Here is a 16,267-nt window from a genome sequence, read left to right on the forward strand (position 1 = left end):
TGAGTGTTGGTGTTGTTCTTACACATGTCTATACCCAGCATTCTCCAGATGATGAATGTAGAGCAATCATTAAGTAGTAGCTCTTCGGCTGCATTTCAGCCTACAGATTCTGCTAGGGATTTGTGGAGAGAGGAAATCCATGACTCAAATAGAGAAAGGTAAATTCTCCAAAAGTTTGTAATAGAAGTAGTAATCTGTCTCTCACTCTTGACCTGGACTAGGGCCTAACAGTGTCATAGTATTCTTACTCAGCAAGGCCCTTTGGCACATTCTTAGCTTTTGAATAATTGATGATTCTTAGGCCTTCAGCTCGTGGTTGAAGTTGAATATATGCTTTAGCACTTCATTGAATCAAAGGTCAAGATTCTCACTTTAATGATTAATTAAGTCCATGTTTTTAAGAGAAGAAAAAAATACTCAAGACACTAGATTTTATTCTCCTTTGTTTTCATTTCTGTACAATGTAAACATGCACTCCAGCTGGGTCTTACTTTAACTGAAGAACAGTTAATAATTGTAGGAAGGCAGAAAGATTTTTTTATTCTGTTGCCTTTGAGGAAACTTGTTACAGGTTTGTTTGTTCCCTTTTTGGGTTGGTTAATGCATCTCAGTGGATGCTTCAAACCAATGTAAACACTTCGCTATGGTGCCTAGAAAAGGTGACGGTTTACAAAGAACAGACCCCAAACTCTGGCACATCAGCAGCCAAAATATTGTCTCATTATCAAAGCAAAAATGGGCAAAGCTGGGTCCTGATCCTGGAAAATGAATTAATTTCCCGGAGACAGTATGCAACGTTTGCATCTGTCTTTGTGGATCTACTTGCAAGACTCGTATGTAGTCCCAATGTTTTGCAGTGTCCTGAGCAGCCTTAGGTTTGAGTCTGTTGTTGCTGACCTGAAGGTTAGGTCTAACACGCAGAAAAAGAGCTTTTCTGAGGTAGCTTTGTTAAGTCAAATCACTTTTGTCACTTTCTTGCTATGATTTTCTGTGCTTTACTATCCATATAAAATTAAATTTTACTCTCCGTGAGAACTACCAAATATTTCAGGCTTCCAAATATGCAAGCACAGAATCTGAATTTCCTCTAACACTGGTTTACTACATTTATAGTTGGGCTGACTACAGTGAGTTAGGATTGAGATAGATGAACAGGCTTACATGTTAGAAGTATCAAAAATATGAAAATGTCCTTGCAGGAGGGGTGAGTCTGAAGGAATCATCTGTATGAGCTTTCAAACAGCTAAAGTCTTGAAAAAATGAGGAAGGGAAGTAAAAAGAGGCACAGGAAAGGCTGTATTGTTTATTAATGACAGGAGTTTACATAAAGCATGAATATATAATTTGGTAAAATATGCAAACAAAAGTGAACCAAAATTTGGGGTGCATGTGGCTATGTAATCCTCAGATCTTTTGGTTACATTTGTTTGAAAACATTTACCAAGCACAGAGGCTTGAAGAAAACCCCACAGACCATAATAGGTATATGAAACGCTTTATTGCTCATACCCACAAGAGAGGGTGGGGACAAGCATGCCATGAAGTGAAACACTGATAAGCTCATGGTGCTGTGCAGTCAGCCAAGTAGTCTCTGCTGGATAAGAGGTTATCAGGGAAGCGTGAGCCTCCGTGGCACCCTGAAACAGCCAGACTTTAAATCTTGCTGAGCTACTGTCTCCATCCCCTTTGCAGCTTCTCTTATCTTGTACTGCCAGTGTTTTTCTTCGAAACAGCTTTAAACTGTTGCTAAATGGTAGTGGCACAGCAATCTCACTGCACTGTTCTTTGTTTCTGCTTTCTTATCTTTAATGACTAGAAGCCTATGAGCTTTCTCGCCCACAGAGTACATTTTTGGCTTTTAGTAAACTGGTCTTTGGTTGTAGATGGCTCTATCTGTGTTGCAGTCAGAAGTGTGACATTTCAATCAACTCTAATCTAGTAGTTTCAGTGGTGAGAACAGCAGGCTACAGCTGCTAAGCACTAATAAGCCAGAGCATATGTGGGTCTGTACTGCTTATGTTGAAAGCAGGCATGAATTGATGGGAAAAAAGGGAAGAAAGCTATGAACCCTACTAGCTTTGCCACACTTGGGGCATGTTACAAATCACATATGTGGAATGTAATTTCTCTCTGCACCTTTTGAATGATGATCTACCTCCTGTTTGTTTCAACTGAGAACACAGCATAATTTTACCTGTCTTAGTTGCAAATGGGGAATTCCCATCATTGCTGGAGAAGAGAATGGCAACTTGCAACAACTATGTAGTGTTTGCCTGGGTGTAAGAGCATCCCTAGTGCTGTTGATTGACTGAAATCATTGGGTGATTTAGATCAAAAAGTGTAAAGAATAAAGATGTGTTTAAGTTTGTGTGTAATGTTTCTATGTTAAGAAGTGTTTCCTTTACACAAAAAGTGTAAAGAAAAAAAAGAACCAGGACAATACAGTCCCTAATGAAATTGGGGAATGATCATGAAAAAACATCCCATGCAGTTACTTGCTACTAGATACAAAGGTTTTAATCACATTTCACAAGTCTGAACAACATATCCTACTCTTAAAAGGCAGCATTCTTTTTAAGCTTTCCTCACTTCCTCTTTCTTAAGTAAAACCACAGATTTCTGTCTCGTTTTGTGGTGGTGCACCCAAGTGATAAAGAAATAACAATGCTCCAACAAATTTATGCATTTTAACTGTATTTGCAGTAAGTTGTTGTTGTATTTGTGTACTAATGTGAACAGATGGGCAGGAGTGACTGGAATGCGTCTAGTGCAGATAGGCAGGATGGAGATGCACATTTTCAGAAGTCGGGGGAGACAGACTGCTGCTGAGTGAACAATGGCTGTATAAATATAAATGTAAAAAGTCTTTGCCCTATATACATTCAGAGTCTCCTCAACTTAAATAAAGCCTTAATTAAAATATGAAACACAGCAAAATTTCCCACCAAGCATGGGCAGAGGATCTGAAATTCCAGTCCTCGTTTCGAAGCTGATGTCCTCTGTGGTTTCATTATGTCTGCTAAGCTCTTGGAGTTCCCTGGCTGGTTCATGGAGATGATAATAATTGTAGGCCCGTAGAAAGATCATTTGTGACACAGGATTTAATTTGTAATTTTTAGCATATGCACCAAAAAAAGGGCAATATGGCCAGTTTTACAGGCATGTAACATTTGCAGCACAGCGTGCCTGAAGGGACTACACATTGTTAAAGGGCTGTGGGTAAATAACCAGCCTGTGACTTTATGCTCTTGCTTTTCCAGGCTATTGAAAACTTTGCAATGACAGTAAAAACAACAGCACAGATGCTACAGACCTTTGGAACAGACCTTGCAGAGACTGAACTCCCCAACGATGTGCAGTGCACAGAGGAGCTCCTTTCTGCACACACTGACCACCATAGCAAACTGAAGGTGAATGTTGTTTTGTGACAGCTCCATCAGCATAATATATGATTTTTTGACTTAACAAAATTTTCAGCCATCATTTGGGAGTCCATTGTCTGGAAACTATGGAAGAGGAGAGAAACCTGGGTTCAGGAGGTTGATTTGATTCAAGTATGAAAAAATAAACATTTCACAGCTTCAGGAATGATAGAACAGGGAAATGTCACTTGCACCGTATGAGCGGCTGCGATGGGATCACACCTGGAACAGCATGGGCTCCTGACAAAGAGTTCATCAGAAAGGATGAACTCATACTGGGGCAGATGTAGAGACCATCTGTGAGGGTAGTTCAGGAATAGACAGAATGATCTAACTAGAAGATGACTTCACTTTTTAAAATTTTTTTAAAAAATAGTTGGGGCAAGTTTACCTTTGCAGAGTAAGGCTTGGAAGAAAACATTACTGCTGTTAACAAACACCTTGGGTTAAACACAAGAGAAAAAATACTACTTAAGCGATATTAGCACAAGAACAAGTTTTATGCAAGAAGTGTGCAGTGATGTGGGGACTCCTCAGCTGACAAGTTAATGTTTGAGCCTCATTGTCCTTTTCATTGCTCATCTTTCATGCTGGGAAGACACCTTCTGTGGATGACTCCTCGATAGCTGACATACTGTGGCTCAGCATGTCACAATGTTGTTCAAGGAAATTCCATTAAGAAGTGCAGTATCTCAGCACAGTCTCTGAGCTCACTGAACAATCTGTGGTCCACATTCAATTTGTGGTAGAAAAATTTATTCTGCAAGTTGCCCGGTCAGAAATATAATCTGCTCAGAAGTTATATACTATTCTTTTTCTCAGAAATATATCTACTATCAAAAAGGAAGAGATGTAGTCTCTGCATTTCTAGAGACACATGTAATCTTTGTTAAGCATTTGTATTTTGTTCCAAATATTTAATCCCCACCAAGTATTTAATCCTCCTTTAGCATTACGATGTTGTCCATCTAAGAGATGTGCGCGTTGTTAGGATAAGTACATACAATTTGTTTGGCTTGTTTTTTTCCTGCAGGATGAGCTGAAACTAGCTGTGAAGCAGGGGGCCACCCTACTGACATGCATTAGGGAGCCAGTCACCAGAAGCGCCAACAGTAAACTCAGTCCAGATGAACTGGAAAATGTGGCAACAGTAGAAAGGTCTGTGAAACTAGATTACCTTGTGCAAGTTGCTAATTTATTCCTAAGAAATGCAAGTGTAATTTAAATGGTTTAAATAAGCAGGTTATAAATTCCCACTGGTTCAGCTCTTCAGGATTTATTAGACAGGTAACTCAGAGAAGGGAATAGCTTTGAGGAAGTTACTTGATTAAACCATCAAGGCAAGTTCAAACAAGTCCTGAATTTCTTGGTAATTTTTGGTTGGACCACAAACCACCTGGCTGAAGATTTAATGTGGGACTTATTTTCCCCATAACACATGCATCCTCCAAACTTTTATGCCTGTTTAGAAAATGGCATCTGAATCCATGTGAGATGAGAGGGTACGTGCTTGTGCGTGTCTGTGGAAACACTGGGGGAGGAACAGATGAAGATGATACTCTGAAACATACTCCTTCACAGCTGCGTAGAGAGAGAGAGAAACCCCTATTCCTTCCTACAATGCTCGTTATTACCATGCAGCCTTTAGTCACCGTGTAGAAGTTTCTGCTGTGCAATGTGATGCCGTGGAAACAGAAATGTCATGCTAGTGTTTCAGTGTGTCTGCATTCACTGGGAACAAAGCTGCCAAAAGTAAAGCTGAGCTGATATTTTTCACTGAATACTTAGAAATCCTTTAAACAGTCATCTCAAAAGAATGTGCGAATTCATCTTGAATTCAACAGCTAGCTTTGGTTAAAAACATGTTTTTCAGGGATAAATTGAAAACAGAACTCTGTTTTTGAGAGGAATAGGAGGGAGCTATTGGTGTTTGCCCCACTAACTTGATGATTCCAGCACTCACTGAGCTTGTAGGAGATCAGGCCTGGTCCCCAGGCTGCCCAAAAAGTGTCCATCTATTGAAATATAGAGTAGTCAGAGAAGACTTTATTTTCATTTTTTTCTGTTTAAACTGTTCTACTTTGTAATATAATTGATAGATCACTGAGAGACTGTAAGGATGACTCAGTAGTCAGACATTTTACTCAAGATGTATGACACCTTGACACTAATTTCTTTGCGAATAAATGTTTTGTGATTTACACAAAATGAGAACATCCATGGGAGGTATTATGAACTTCTATTGTTTTAAACGGATTGGGAAAAATTATTCAGTCCATGCCTATTTCTGATGGGCGAAGAAAATGAAAAAGTTGTAAAGTTCTGCTTTAAACATTCCTTAAAATAATAATCACATCATATTCAATCTGCATTAGCCTCGCGTGAATTATCTTTGAAGAACTGGGTGGAAGGCAGGGAGAGACAGCTGCCTTCTGCTGCCAGCGCATGGAACAGCTCTGAGTTCCTGTTGCAGGTCAGGAGGCAGGACTGCAACTGCCACAGAGGATCCATGTAGTTGTCACTCATCAGTCACACTCCTGCCTGTCCCACTGCAAACTTCATTCTCTTTTGTTTAAGGGAAAGTTGACACAGAGTGTTCTTACATGGGTGTAGGCTCCTCACCACCTCCCTACTCTGCTTTCTGCCATCAACTGGTGTAACTTAAAAGAAATTAGCTGTAGGAAATAACTAAGGTCTTTTCATTCTAATTTCTTAACAGGTTGTTGGCTCAGTTGGATGAAACAGAAAAGGCTTTTGATCAATTTTGGACCAAGCATCACTTAAAACTAGAACAATGCCTGCAGCTTCGACACTTTGAACATGATTTTAGAGAGGTATTTCATTTGTTCGTTCTGTCTAGCCTCCTCTGGTAAATAAGGTCAAATTTTACCCATACTTAGAGTATACTGGCAATCCAAAAAGGAGGCTGGGAGAGAAGCCCTTCATTAAAAAATAGGAAATGGATATTCAAAAATTAAATTCTTGACAGCTATCAGGTATCTTTTGAATTTGAATAAGGCACAGTGAGGAAAGTGCCAGCCTGTTAGGCCAAAATGTAAACCACCAACTTCTTGATAAATCATTTTGCATTTATGTGTGGTGTTACAAAATATCAATTCTATAATGTCAAGTTGCCAATCCCACCAGAGTCTATGGAATGCAGTTCAGAAAGCCCAGCTGTCAGCCGAGAGGCTGGAGTAATACAGATTCTGGAGTAATACAGACTCTGGAGTTAAAAGTCTTCAAAACTGTGTGTGCCTAAATAAATACTAAGAGGTGGGGCAACAATCAAGAACAGTTGATTGTTGCTTTTTTCTTTGGCTTTTCCATTTTCGAACAAGCTGAAACACTAAACTTGAGATGCAGACTCTTCTAAAAGATGTAGGTGGATGTTTAGAAGCCATAGGTTTATTATAATTTTATGAGTATCTTGTGATGGGCTTTTGGATGTTTTTCATTTGTTTGTTTGTTTTATGTTTTTTCTTGCTGTTTTTTAGGTAAAACTGGCACTGGATAATCTCATGGAAGCACAAGCAGGTTTTGCTGACATTGGAAACAGTGTGACTCGAGTGGAGCACCTCCTAAGGGAACAGAAACAACTGGAAGAGAAAGGACAGGTCTGCACTCAATATAGTATTCTAACTGCTATAGACGTGATCTTCTAGACACTTCTCTGTCACTGTCATTACATCATGCTTACTCTCTTTTCATGAGTCATTATTTTAAATTGCAAAACTCAGATCATAATTTCCAGAAGCCAGGGTTGTTCAGACCCAGTGGTTCCGGTTTGTTACTTGGAAACTAGAACCCAGTTCAAAAATCAGTATTTCAAACCAGGAAAGAAGGTTAGGTCCATCTTCGGAATCTGAACAGCTCTGACACCTAATGGGTTACCTTGGCCCGATAAGTTTTAAGACCATTCTATTCAGACTCTTAGCAGTTTGAGGAACACCTGTGCCTTCCAATAAACACCTTTCTTTTGCAGACTTTTGGACTTTGTAATTCCATCAGCTGGTCAGCTGTGATATACAACACATTTAGTGTTATTAGAAAGAACTGAACAAACAAGTACATTGAATCAGAGGAGGATGCACATGCACAAACAGAAAAGCTGATGACTATTGTTTTTAATAATAGGATTAAGCTTTAGAAATACTGTGATTTTTGCACAGCTCTTCTGCAGAAGCCTAAAGGAACAAAAGTTATAGTAGCATGCATTTTCCTTCCATTGCCCACATCACATAACACATTGATGTGCACTCTATTCCCATTAGCCGCCTGTGACTTCATTCTATTGTGACTAAGCTTATGAACTGTACTCAGTCAGTAGGATCTGAAGAGTTTTCCAAAATATGTCTTGAAATAAAAAATGAACTAAAGCATTATAAACAGTGCAATTAGTGAGTGAAAAAAACATAGTTTGTTTAATTATTGGGAACTCTGCACGGACAAAAAGTTGTATAATGAATGTCCCCAGTATGTGAGAAACAAGGCGGCATACGCTCAAAGAATCATAGTTATTGCGGAATAATTAAGGATGAAAGGACCTTTGGAGGTCATCTTGTTCAATTCCCCTACTCAAGCAGGGCCACCTAGAACAGCTTGCCCAGGAGGGCAGGTTGTCCAGATGGCTTTTTAAAACCTTCAAGGATTGAGACTCCATAACCTCTCTGGGCAACCTGTTCCAGTGCTCAGTCACCCTCACAGTAAAAAAGTATTTCCTGATGTTCAGATGGAACTTGTGTTTCAATATACTCGCTGAAAATGAAGTTGGTCTTCAATGTAAACATAAAGTAAAACATATCATCTAGATTAATATCCCAAACCTTTACCCCCAGGCTACAGCAGGGATTACAGAGATAGATTGTCTTTATTATGCATGTCATTTTAAGATCTAACTTTGGATTTTTTTCTCATTAATTTCACAGGAACCTTTGGAGAAGGCCCAGTCCCTGGCTCTCCATGGAGAACAGCTCATCCAAAACAACCATTATGCAGTTGACTCCATTAGACCAAAGTGTGTTGAACTCAGGCGTATTTGTGATGACTTTACCAATGAAACCAAGAAAAAGTATGATATTTTGGGAAAGTCTCTTGAGCTGCATAAGCAGTTAGATAAGGTGAGTGAACCTTCTCAGGTAACAGCCCTGGTAAGGTTCTACTGAAATAAAATGTTTTGGTAAGCTCAGGTAGTTTGGTTGAAGAGAAAAAGTATTTATTCCTTTTTTCTCCAGAAACTGTTACTATAAAAATTGGAGCAGTAGCTTCCCATAATTATGGTCTTAAAATGATGAAAAGTAGGACATAAAACTAAGAAAAAATTGAGCTAGGCCTAAATTTGAAATGGTAAGCAAATGTATTCCAGTGCTTAAAAAGGAACTGGTTGTTTACTTACTGCTTACTGCTTGTTCAGCTGTTTTCACTTTCTCTGATCTAGCTAGGGTGGCAAGCTAAATGCTTTGAGAATGTCTGCATGCTATTCCAGCCTCCTCTGAAACATGAATTACCAAAATTTTACAGTAAAAACCTGCTCTGGAGTATTTGTAACTGAGTTTTATAGGCCGAAGAAATTTTGTGGAGTTTTGATATAGTTCAAATATTCATTTTGGTTTTTGGATAATTGTGTGACTGAACGCTGAAATGAGGTACTACAGCTAACAGATTTGCTTCGCAGCAACCACAGTAACAATACTCCTCTTTGCTCAGAATATTGTTATTTTACGTGTTACGTCTAGCCCTTGAGAGCTGAACTGAACTTGCTATTATTCTACATATCTAGGTGGGGTAACTTGTGGCCAGGAACTGTTGGGTGCTATGAAGTAACATTTGTTCCCCTTAGTGACGTGTTAGGGCAAACCTGTATTTCATGGAGTAGAAGCAACAATTCACAACATGGACTGTCAGTGATGATGGAGTTGTCCTTTCCCTGTTTTTCTTTAAAGGCAAGCCAATGGTGTGAAGCTGGAATCTACCTCTTAGCTTCCCAAGCTGTGGACAAGTGCCAGACACAAGAGGGAGCTGAAACTGCACTCACTGAAATTGAGAAGTTCCTGGTAACAGCTAAGGAACACCAGCTCTCTAACCCGAAGGAATTCTACAATCAGTTTGACATGATCCTCACCCCTGAAATAAAGGTAAAACCCCTCAGATGTGCATGCACTCACTTAGAATTTCAAAAGTGCCAACTGCCTTGTACATGAGAGTGTACTGGGCTATATATTTGAGTCTACTCAAATATGCCTCTTTTCTTACACCAAAAGGGCACAGAGGTGAGCAGCTGGAGCAGTAAGTTTTACTCAGATGAGTAATCATGGAACACATATGTGATTTTCTTCAGAGTAGTGCTAGAAAGATTGCATGAATCACCATGTCCTACTCAGTGAAACCAAGATCTGTGCAGAGTGCGTGGGCCAGATTGCATTAAACTGCAGCACAGTATGATCTTCAGCTCTAGACTGACTCTGGGTACCAGAAGTAATTTCTTAACTTCCTCAGTCCAGCACTGACAACCATCTGTTGTTTACCTTTTCTTTGCCTAGGCCAATGCCCAAAGAATTCTACAAAAACTAGAAGACGTACAAGAAATGTTTGACAAGAGGCAAGTTAGTCTGAAGAAGCTGGCAGCCAAACAGACCCGGCCAGTACAACCTGTTGCCCCACATCCTGAATCTTCCCCAAAGCGAGCATCACCGAAGATTACCAGACCAGCAGGAGCAGGTAGGCTATGAACAGCTGCTTTCAGATACACACAAATGTTTTGTCCACATGGTCCTGTTTAATTTTTGTTGTCAGAATGTAAACTTGCATTTGATGTTCAGTGTCAGCCTTGTAGGCCCAGCTGTTAAAAATTAATGTGACGTATCTGTCGCTGCAAACATACAAACAAGGGTGTATCAGAAAAAGTTCAGGCTTCTCCTTCTAGGTCTTCTCTACAGAGTACATTTCTATACTGTTTCTCAGTGTGTCTTATATTGCTAATTCTTGAATACCCAAACCAGGCTAGTCACTGCAAATATGCACAGTAAGCATGAGAACCTCTTCTACATTGCATGCACTGTATTGTGAACATTTGGCTTTAAAGGGTCACAATCCCTCAAGTTTCAGTCAGATACTTTCAAAGGTTAAGGGTTCATTAGTGACACTGAGTCATTTGTGCAATTTTTGCTTTTTCCGTCTACATAACTGCTTAAGCACTTTCTTGTGTTGTCGTTTGCTGACTGTACATTGCTGAACATTGCTTCTGTTGGAATTTACTGCAAGTTCCGGATTTGAGGTTAGCATGTGCCTTTAACCAAGATAACTATTTTCTGGACAAAAGAACATGGGTGAAGCTACTTTGAAATAATGCATCTTGGAGACTAGCTACCCTGTACTTGGTGGCAGGAACAGGTTGTCCCTTTTCAGCAATTTCAGGGATTAAAAAATGGAACCTTAAGGTTCCATTCCCTTTTTAAAAAGGGAACCTTTAGCAAATAGCCTTGGAAAAAACCCTAATTTGCATGAAGAGCATGCAATAAACTTTTTCTGAAGAGGAAGATTAGGATGGCCAGTAGCATCACCGTTTTGCCCTCTAGGCATACTACCATAAGGTCAGACAAATGTCCCTCTTGCTCTCCTCTGCTCCCCATCACTCATCCTTTCTCACCAAGGAAGATCATCATCATCTTCCAGTTGCCATGCCAGTCTGACATCTGTACTTCCCCCCCCAACCCATGCTCTCCGTGTTCCTAACACACAGTTGCTACCTCAAGTTTCAGCTTCATGATTGGCTTAAGGCAAGCTGAGACCACAATGCATTTGAAGAGATTCTGCTCTGCTACCCACACATCCTCCAGCAATTAGCCGTATGAGTTGTGATTTACCTTGAAAACTCAATGAACTGACCACAAAAATGTAGTAGTTAGTTTTCCATTGCATGACTTAGAAAAACGTAGGGAGATACGGAGATCACACAGCCCAATCACCTGCTCAAAGCAGGACTAACTTCAAAGTTGATCAGACTGTTCACTGCATGGCTACTAGTGCAGAAGCAAAGAAAGTTGAAAAAAAATGGGGTTATAGGGTCAGTAGGTCAGAGCTAGTTAGTCCCTATTAATGGTAGTTTTAGAATGGCTTTCACCTATTGTGAAACTATACCTTCAGGCTAAAAGCTAGTCTTGCATTTCTGTTTATGCATGCAATCTCTGTGTTTGTGTTCAGACATTGATAAGTAGACTACAGCATCTCAGATTCTTTGTGCCTGAAGACGATTGACCTAGAGTACCTCTGTAAAAAGAAACAGAAGTCCCTGACTATCTACAGCTTATCCTAGGGCTCAAAACCAGTTACTCTGACTGCTGTGAACAGTGCGTGCGTATTTACATATACTGTGTAATGGCATCCTTTGGGTATTATCCAACTGCCCACTACAAAGAGTTATACTTCAGATTTTCTGAGTGGCCTTTCCCTCAGAATGCCAAAGCACTCGCAAGTACTGGTAAGTATTTTAACCTCTTTTTTTTTTTCAGAAAGAAAACCGAAGCACAGATAAACTGAGTGATTCACCAAGGGGTTTCACAGTCAGTCTGAAATGTGGCTGAGAATAGAAATAGGGACACTAAGTTCTATTCTAAGCCTTGAAAATGAGGCTGTGAAATTCTGTTCTTCTTGAAGCTACCCTCTTTTGGACTTCCCTCTGTGCCCTTTTTTTCACAATCACAGGATCAATGCAGAATCAGCATTTATTTATGGGGAGAATTTATTGAAATCTTGGAAAAATGAAAGAGGCTAAAAGCACCTTCTTGAAACGGATATTGTAACTCATTGTTATTTGTTACCCAGGACATTTCTAAAAGCTTGCAAAATAGAATATGGCAACAGGAAAATACCGTGTTCCTAGGCTGTGTAAATTCAAAGGCAGGCAAAGGTCATAAAATGTGGTAATCAGAAATAGAAGACCAGAAAGAAAGGCTTTTGTCCCCAGGCAGCAGGTGTTACAATACCATGGCAGCATTGCAGCGGTTGTATGTGAAAGGAAAAATTGCATTCATTCCACAATAGCTTTTGTTTTGTTTTATTCTGTTTTTACTTGCTGACTCTCCATTTCCCTAACAGGGAGTGGTAGGGAAAATTCAATCCAATTCAGGGTGCTAATGGAAAAATATTAACAGATGTGATGGCTCAGGCATGAAATGCTCCATTATTGTAACTGTGAGGCTCTTCATTTTACATGGGTATATACATAGCTGCATACAGGCAGAGCTGATACCATGTATGAGAGAATGGGCAGATTTCTATCAGGAAAATGACTGTGACAGTTTCTTACGTCTGTGTCCTTATGGACTCTGGTGACTCTTGGCAAAGTCTTAGCTTAGTGAAGATCTAGAAAGGCAGCACAGAGCTGCACTGTAAACCCTCCCTCACCCAATGCTTTTCTGTGGGTCTGGAAATTCTGAAGCAAAATATTAAATTCATCCCATTTTTGCTTGAAGCTTTTGGTTTCACAAATGAACTTGTAAATTTTGCAGGAACAGGCCTGTTCAACATTAAAAAACTAGTACTGGAATTATCATCATGCTCAAAAGTTTATGCCAGCTGGACTTGACACACATTTTAGCTACAGGAATCTGCTTAAATATTATTCACAGATCAACCCAGAAAAGGCAGAAAACCCTCTGCGGACCCTTTTATAATAAGTGCCTTAAAAATACTTAAGTAGTATTTATGACACCTTATTTCAAGGAGAACTCTCTTTACTCCCAGTGGAAGCTGCTTGAATACTGCTAATGGCTAAACTTGTCCCTGTATGTGTTGGGAGAAAAGAGGTGGCACTTGATGGGGAAATTCCTGCGCTCTAGTTCACTTCTGCGGGCACCATTTTTGATCATTTGACTCTATGTTTGGACTGTGTTTCTGTTCAAAACTCCTTTGCTGGAGTGAATTGGGATAGGTCCACAAAGTTAAACCGTGAGGCTAGTATTGCCCATAGGCTGTCAGGCACAGTGGGATAAGCCACAGAGCTGTAAAGGATAACGTAAGCTATTAGCACTTCTCTATTTTCACTTGCTTGTAATTCTCCCGAACTCTAACCCCTTGAAATAAAACTTTCCCAAAGGCTGTATTCTTCAGCCTGATGCTTTCTTGGAAAACTTCAGTAAAAAATGGTTTGGCCATCTCAGTGACCAAGGCTAGTAAAATTGTCTTGTTTTAGTTACCTTTGTGGCAAGAGCTGGAACATGGCAGTACAAAATAGTTTTGTTCCTTCCTAAAGCATCCAGATTTGTCAGAATTATAAACACGTGGGGGGAAAAAAGAGAATATCAACTCATACACATTCATTATGTATGAACTTGCTACAGTTTGGGTCCTATGGTCTCATTTCCTTTGTTGTCAGCAAAAATCTTTGGAACCCAGAGACAAAATGTTACTTATCCCCTGCACTGCTTGTCTCCTTATAGTGTGATCTTGCAGCAGCTTAAGCCCTTCTTAAAACAGAAGTGTGTGGCCAGAGGTTGGGAAGAAAGGGAGAGCTGTACCAGACCCAGGTCAGATGGGTTTCAACTGTTCTGGAGTCAGCCCTGAAACTGTGACTACTTACTCCTGCTCTTAATCCGGCTGACATGGAAAAGAGAAGCTGGAGCAGTAGGTGTAAAGGTTTCAACCCTGTTAAAAACGCATGTGAGTGTAAAGGTGATTCAGCTTAGTGCAGTTTTTGGGGTTATGTTTTTAATAACTTGTGCAGCTACATAAAGAAATCTACATTGAAAGAACAGTGGAAGACTGAAATCAGAATTGCTGGGCAGGGCACGTGCTCTTGAACACGTGGAGTGGCATATCATCCTCAGTAACCTGAAAATTCAGTTCTAAAAATGCCAAGCTGGCCTCCAGAAGTAGCGTATCCTTTTTTGATCTTTATCTATGGAACTCAGAGATCTCTGTGTGGTTGGTAACAACCTGTTACCTCTGAGAAATATTTTGAAAACAGCTCAGTAAATATTTATGAAGCACTTGAATTGTAAAAGTGACTATTGGTAAAAAGACAGTTATTTTCAGAGCAGGGATTGAAATAGCATATGGATAGTAAAGCTCTGGGCTCCCACTGAGAAATGCAGAGAAATCAAAATAGTGAATAGCTGCTCATGACTTAAGTGCTTTTGATTCCATGCACTAAATGAGGCAAAGATTCTTAGAGGGGGGTGGACCCAGATGCTTTAGCAGCAAAGGGACAAAATTAGGGTTGCTCATGTAGCTTTGCTTCTGGCATCTCCTGTCTTCTAAATAGTATAGAATATTCACCTAGAGATTTTGTGCACAACATAAATGCAAAATACAGGAGTAGAAATGGCAAAATTTTTGTGAGCTCATTAAGCAAATAACATGTTTAACAGCACATTGCACACAAAATCCATGACTCACCCTACAAACATCTTAGAAGGCCAGCTTGGAACATAAAATTCATATGGGGGAACACAGCTGGATCCTTTTCAGTTCTTTGAATAATATAATTCAAACTGGTTCCATCTCAGTTAAATGGGTATGACTGCTCATTGGATCCATTCCAGCGTTCCTCACAGTCACTAATGCATAACATTCACTAACTAGTAACATCTGGATAGAGGATGAAAGAAGAATGTCTTGCAAGAGTCTGGGGATGTGTGCAGGAGAAGTGAGGCTGCAGAGAGATTAGCTGACTCAGAAAAGATGGTTCATGTGATTTTCCTTGATGGTTTTGGGAAACCACCAGTTTCTATAGTTCAAGATATTTCTATAAATGAAATAGAGAAAAGGAAAAGTTGCTTTCAGTTTTGCGGCTGTAGGTCTGCTATCGCACTTGGCCAAGTCTGAGGAAACCAAGTAGTGTGTCTCCTTGCAAAATAATATTCTACATACGGGGGCCTCGCTCTGTGCTTCTTACATGGGTACATTTTCAGGGGGCTTGACAGCAATTTTGCTAGAACAAAGTAGTATAAATTATGTTGCCTACGTCTGGAAAAGACTTTCTCTGTTAAATCATTAAATCTGTATTAAATCACCTTAGATGCTCTGGTATTTCTTTAGCTGTCTAAGCATGCTGTTTTGCCATCACCAGCATTCAAAACCACTATTAAGTCATTAATTATCTTCAAAGTCGTGTTCCTGTGGGATAGCATGAGCTGCTAGCCCCAGTCAACAGTTTAGCAGACCAGTTGTTTCCAGGCCTGTTCTTGCCAAACGACTTTGATTCTGCTGTAGGTGGTTAGTGAGAATGCACAAGCTCTCCAACAGAACAGATATGGGAGCATGTGGTTGGGAAGCTCATGCAAGACCTGAACGTAAAGCATGGTACTTATTTGAGGGGGGCTTTGAACATCTTGCAAGTGCTGGGTGTGTGTCATAACCCTTGACTAGAGTCTGTGTCTCTTGCTAGCTAATGAGTTTTATTTACTCTAGCAGGAGCAAACTTGAGGCCAACTCTCTCTGAGCACCTGGGAGCTATGCACAGTTCTGTCTGTGCTTCATTGTGTGATGTAGCCCCTCTGTGAGAGATGAACTCCTGGGAGATGGTGCCCGTACCCTGCCATGCAGGAGCAGGGTGGGGAAATGGACGAAACCACAGCCTTTCCTCACAAGCAGCACAGCAAGTTGTCCTCACTGAATTTATTTCAGTCCTGGAGTGGTGGAGAGACTACAAAGCAACACTGAGAACATAAGAATACACCCTTTCCTAGCAGCTTTAGGGACAGTACAGCCCACATTGCCACTTGCTGTAGGCTAGGCAGTAAAACCGTAATTCCATACTTACCATGCAGTGTGTTCCTAAAAAGCTAGTAAGCAGTACTAAAGACCCATAGGAGAAGCACAATGGTGCTCCAGGTAAATGCAAGTGA

At 40.2% G+C, this 16,267-nt stretch overlaps 1 protein-coding gene across 1 annotated transcript in view; it reads left to right on the forward strand.

Moving 5' to 3' along the window:
- The window catches only part of MCF2L2 (MCF.2 cell line derived transforming sequence-like 2), a 191,270-nt gene that overhangs the window by 74,558 nt on the left and 100,445 nt on the right, over window positions 1-16,267 (forward strand). The window contains exons 8-14 of the mRNA XM_075098389.1: window positions 3,261-3,410; window positions 4,456-4,580; window positions 6,142-6,256; window positions 6,920-7,039; window positions 8,351-8,542; window positions 9,365-9,556; window positions 9,962-10,139. Of these exons, the coding sequence (XP_074954490.1) occupies window positions 3,261-3,410; window positions 4,456-4,580; window positions 6,142-6,256; window positions 6,920-7,039; window positions 8,351-8,542; window positions 9,365-9,556; window positions 9,962-10,139 (1,072 nt within the window). The remainder of the gene's footprint in view (window positions 1-3,260; window positions 3,411-4,455; window positions 4,581-6,141; window positions 6,257-6,919; window positions 7,040-8,350; window positions 8,543-9,364; window positions 9,557-9,961; window positions 10,140-16,267) is intronic.

This window comes from Phalacrocorax aristotelis, chromosome 7 (assembly GCF_949628215.1).
Source record: "Phalacrocorax aristotelis chromosome 7, bGulAri2.1, whole genome shotgun sequence".
Classification (NCBI taxonomy): Eukaryota; Metazoa; Chordata; class Aves; order Suliformes; family Phalacrocoracidae; genus Phalacrocorax; species Phalacrocorax aristotelis.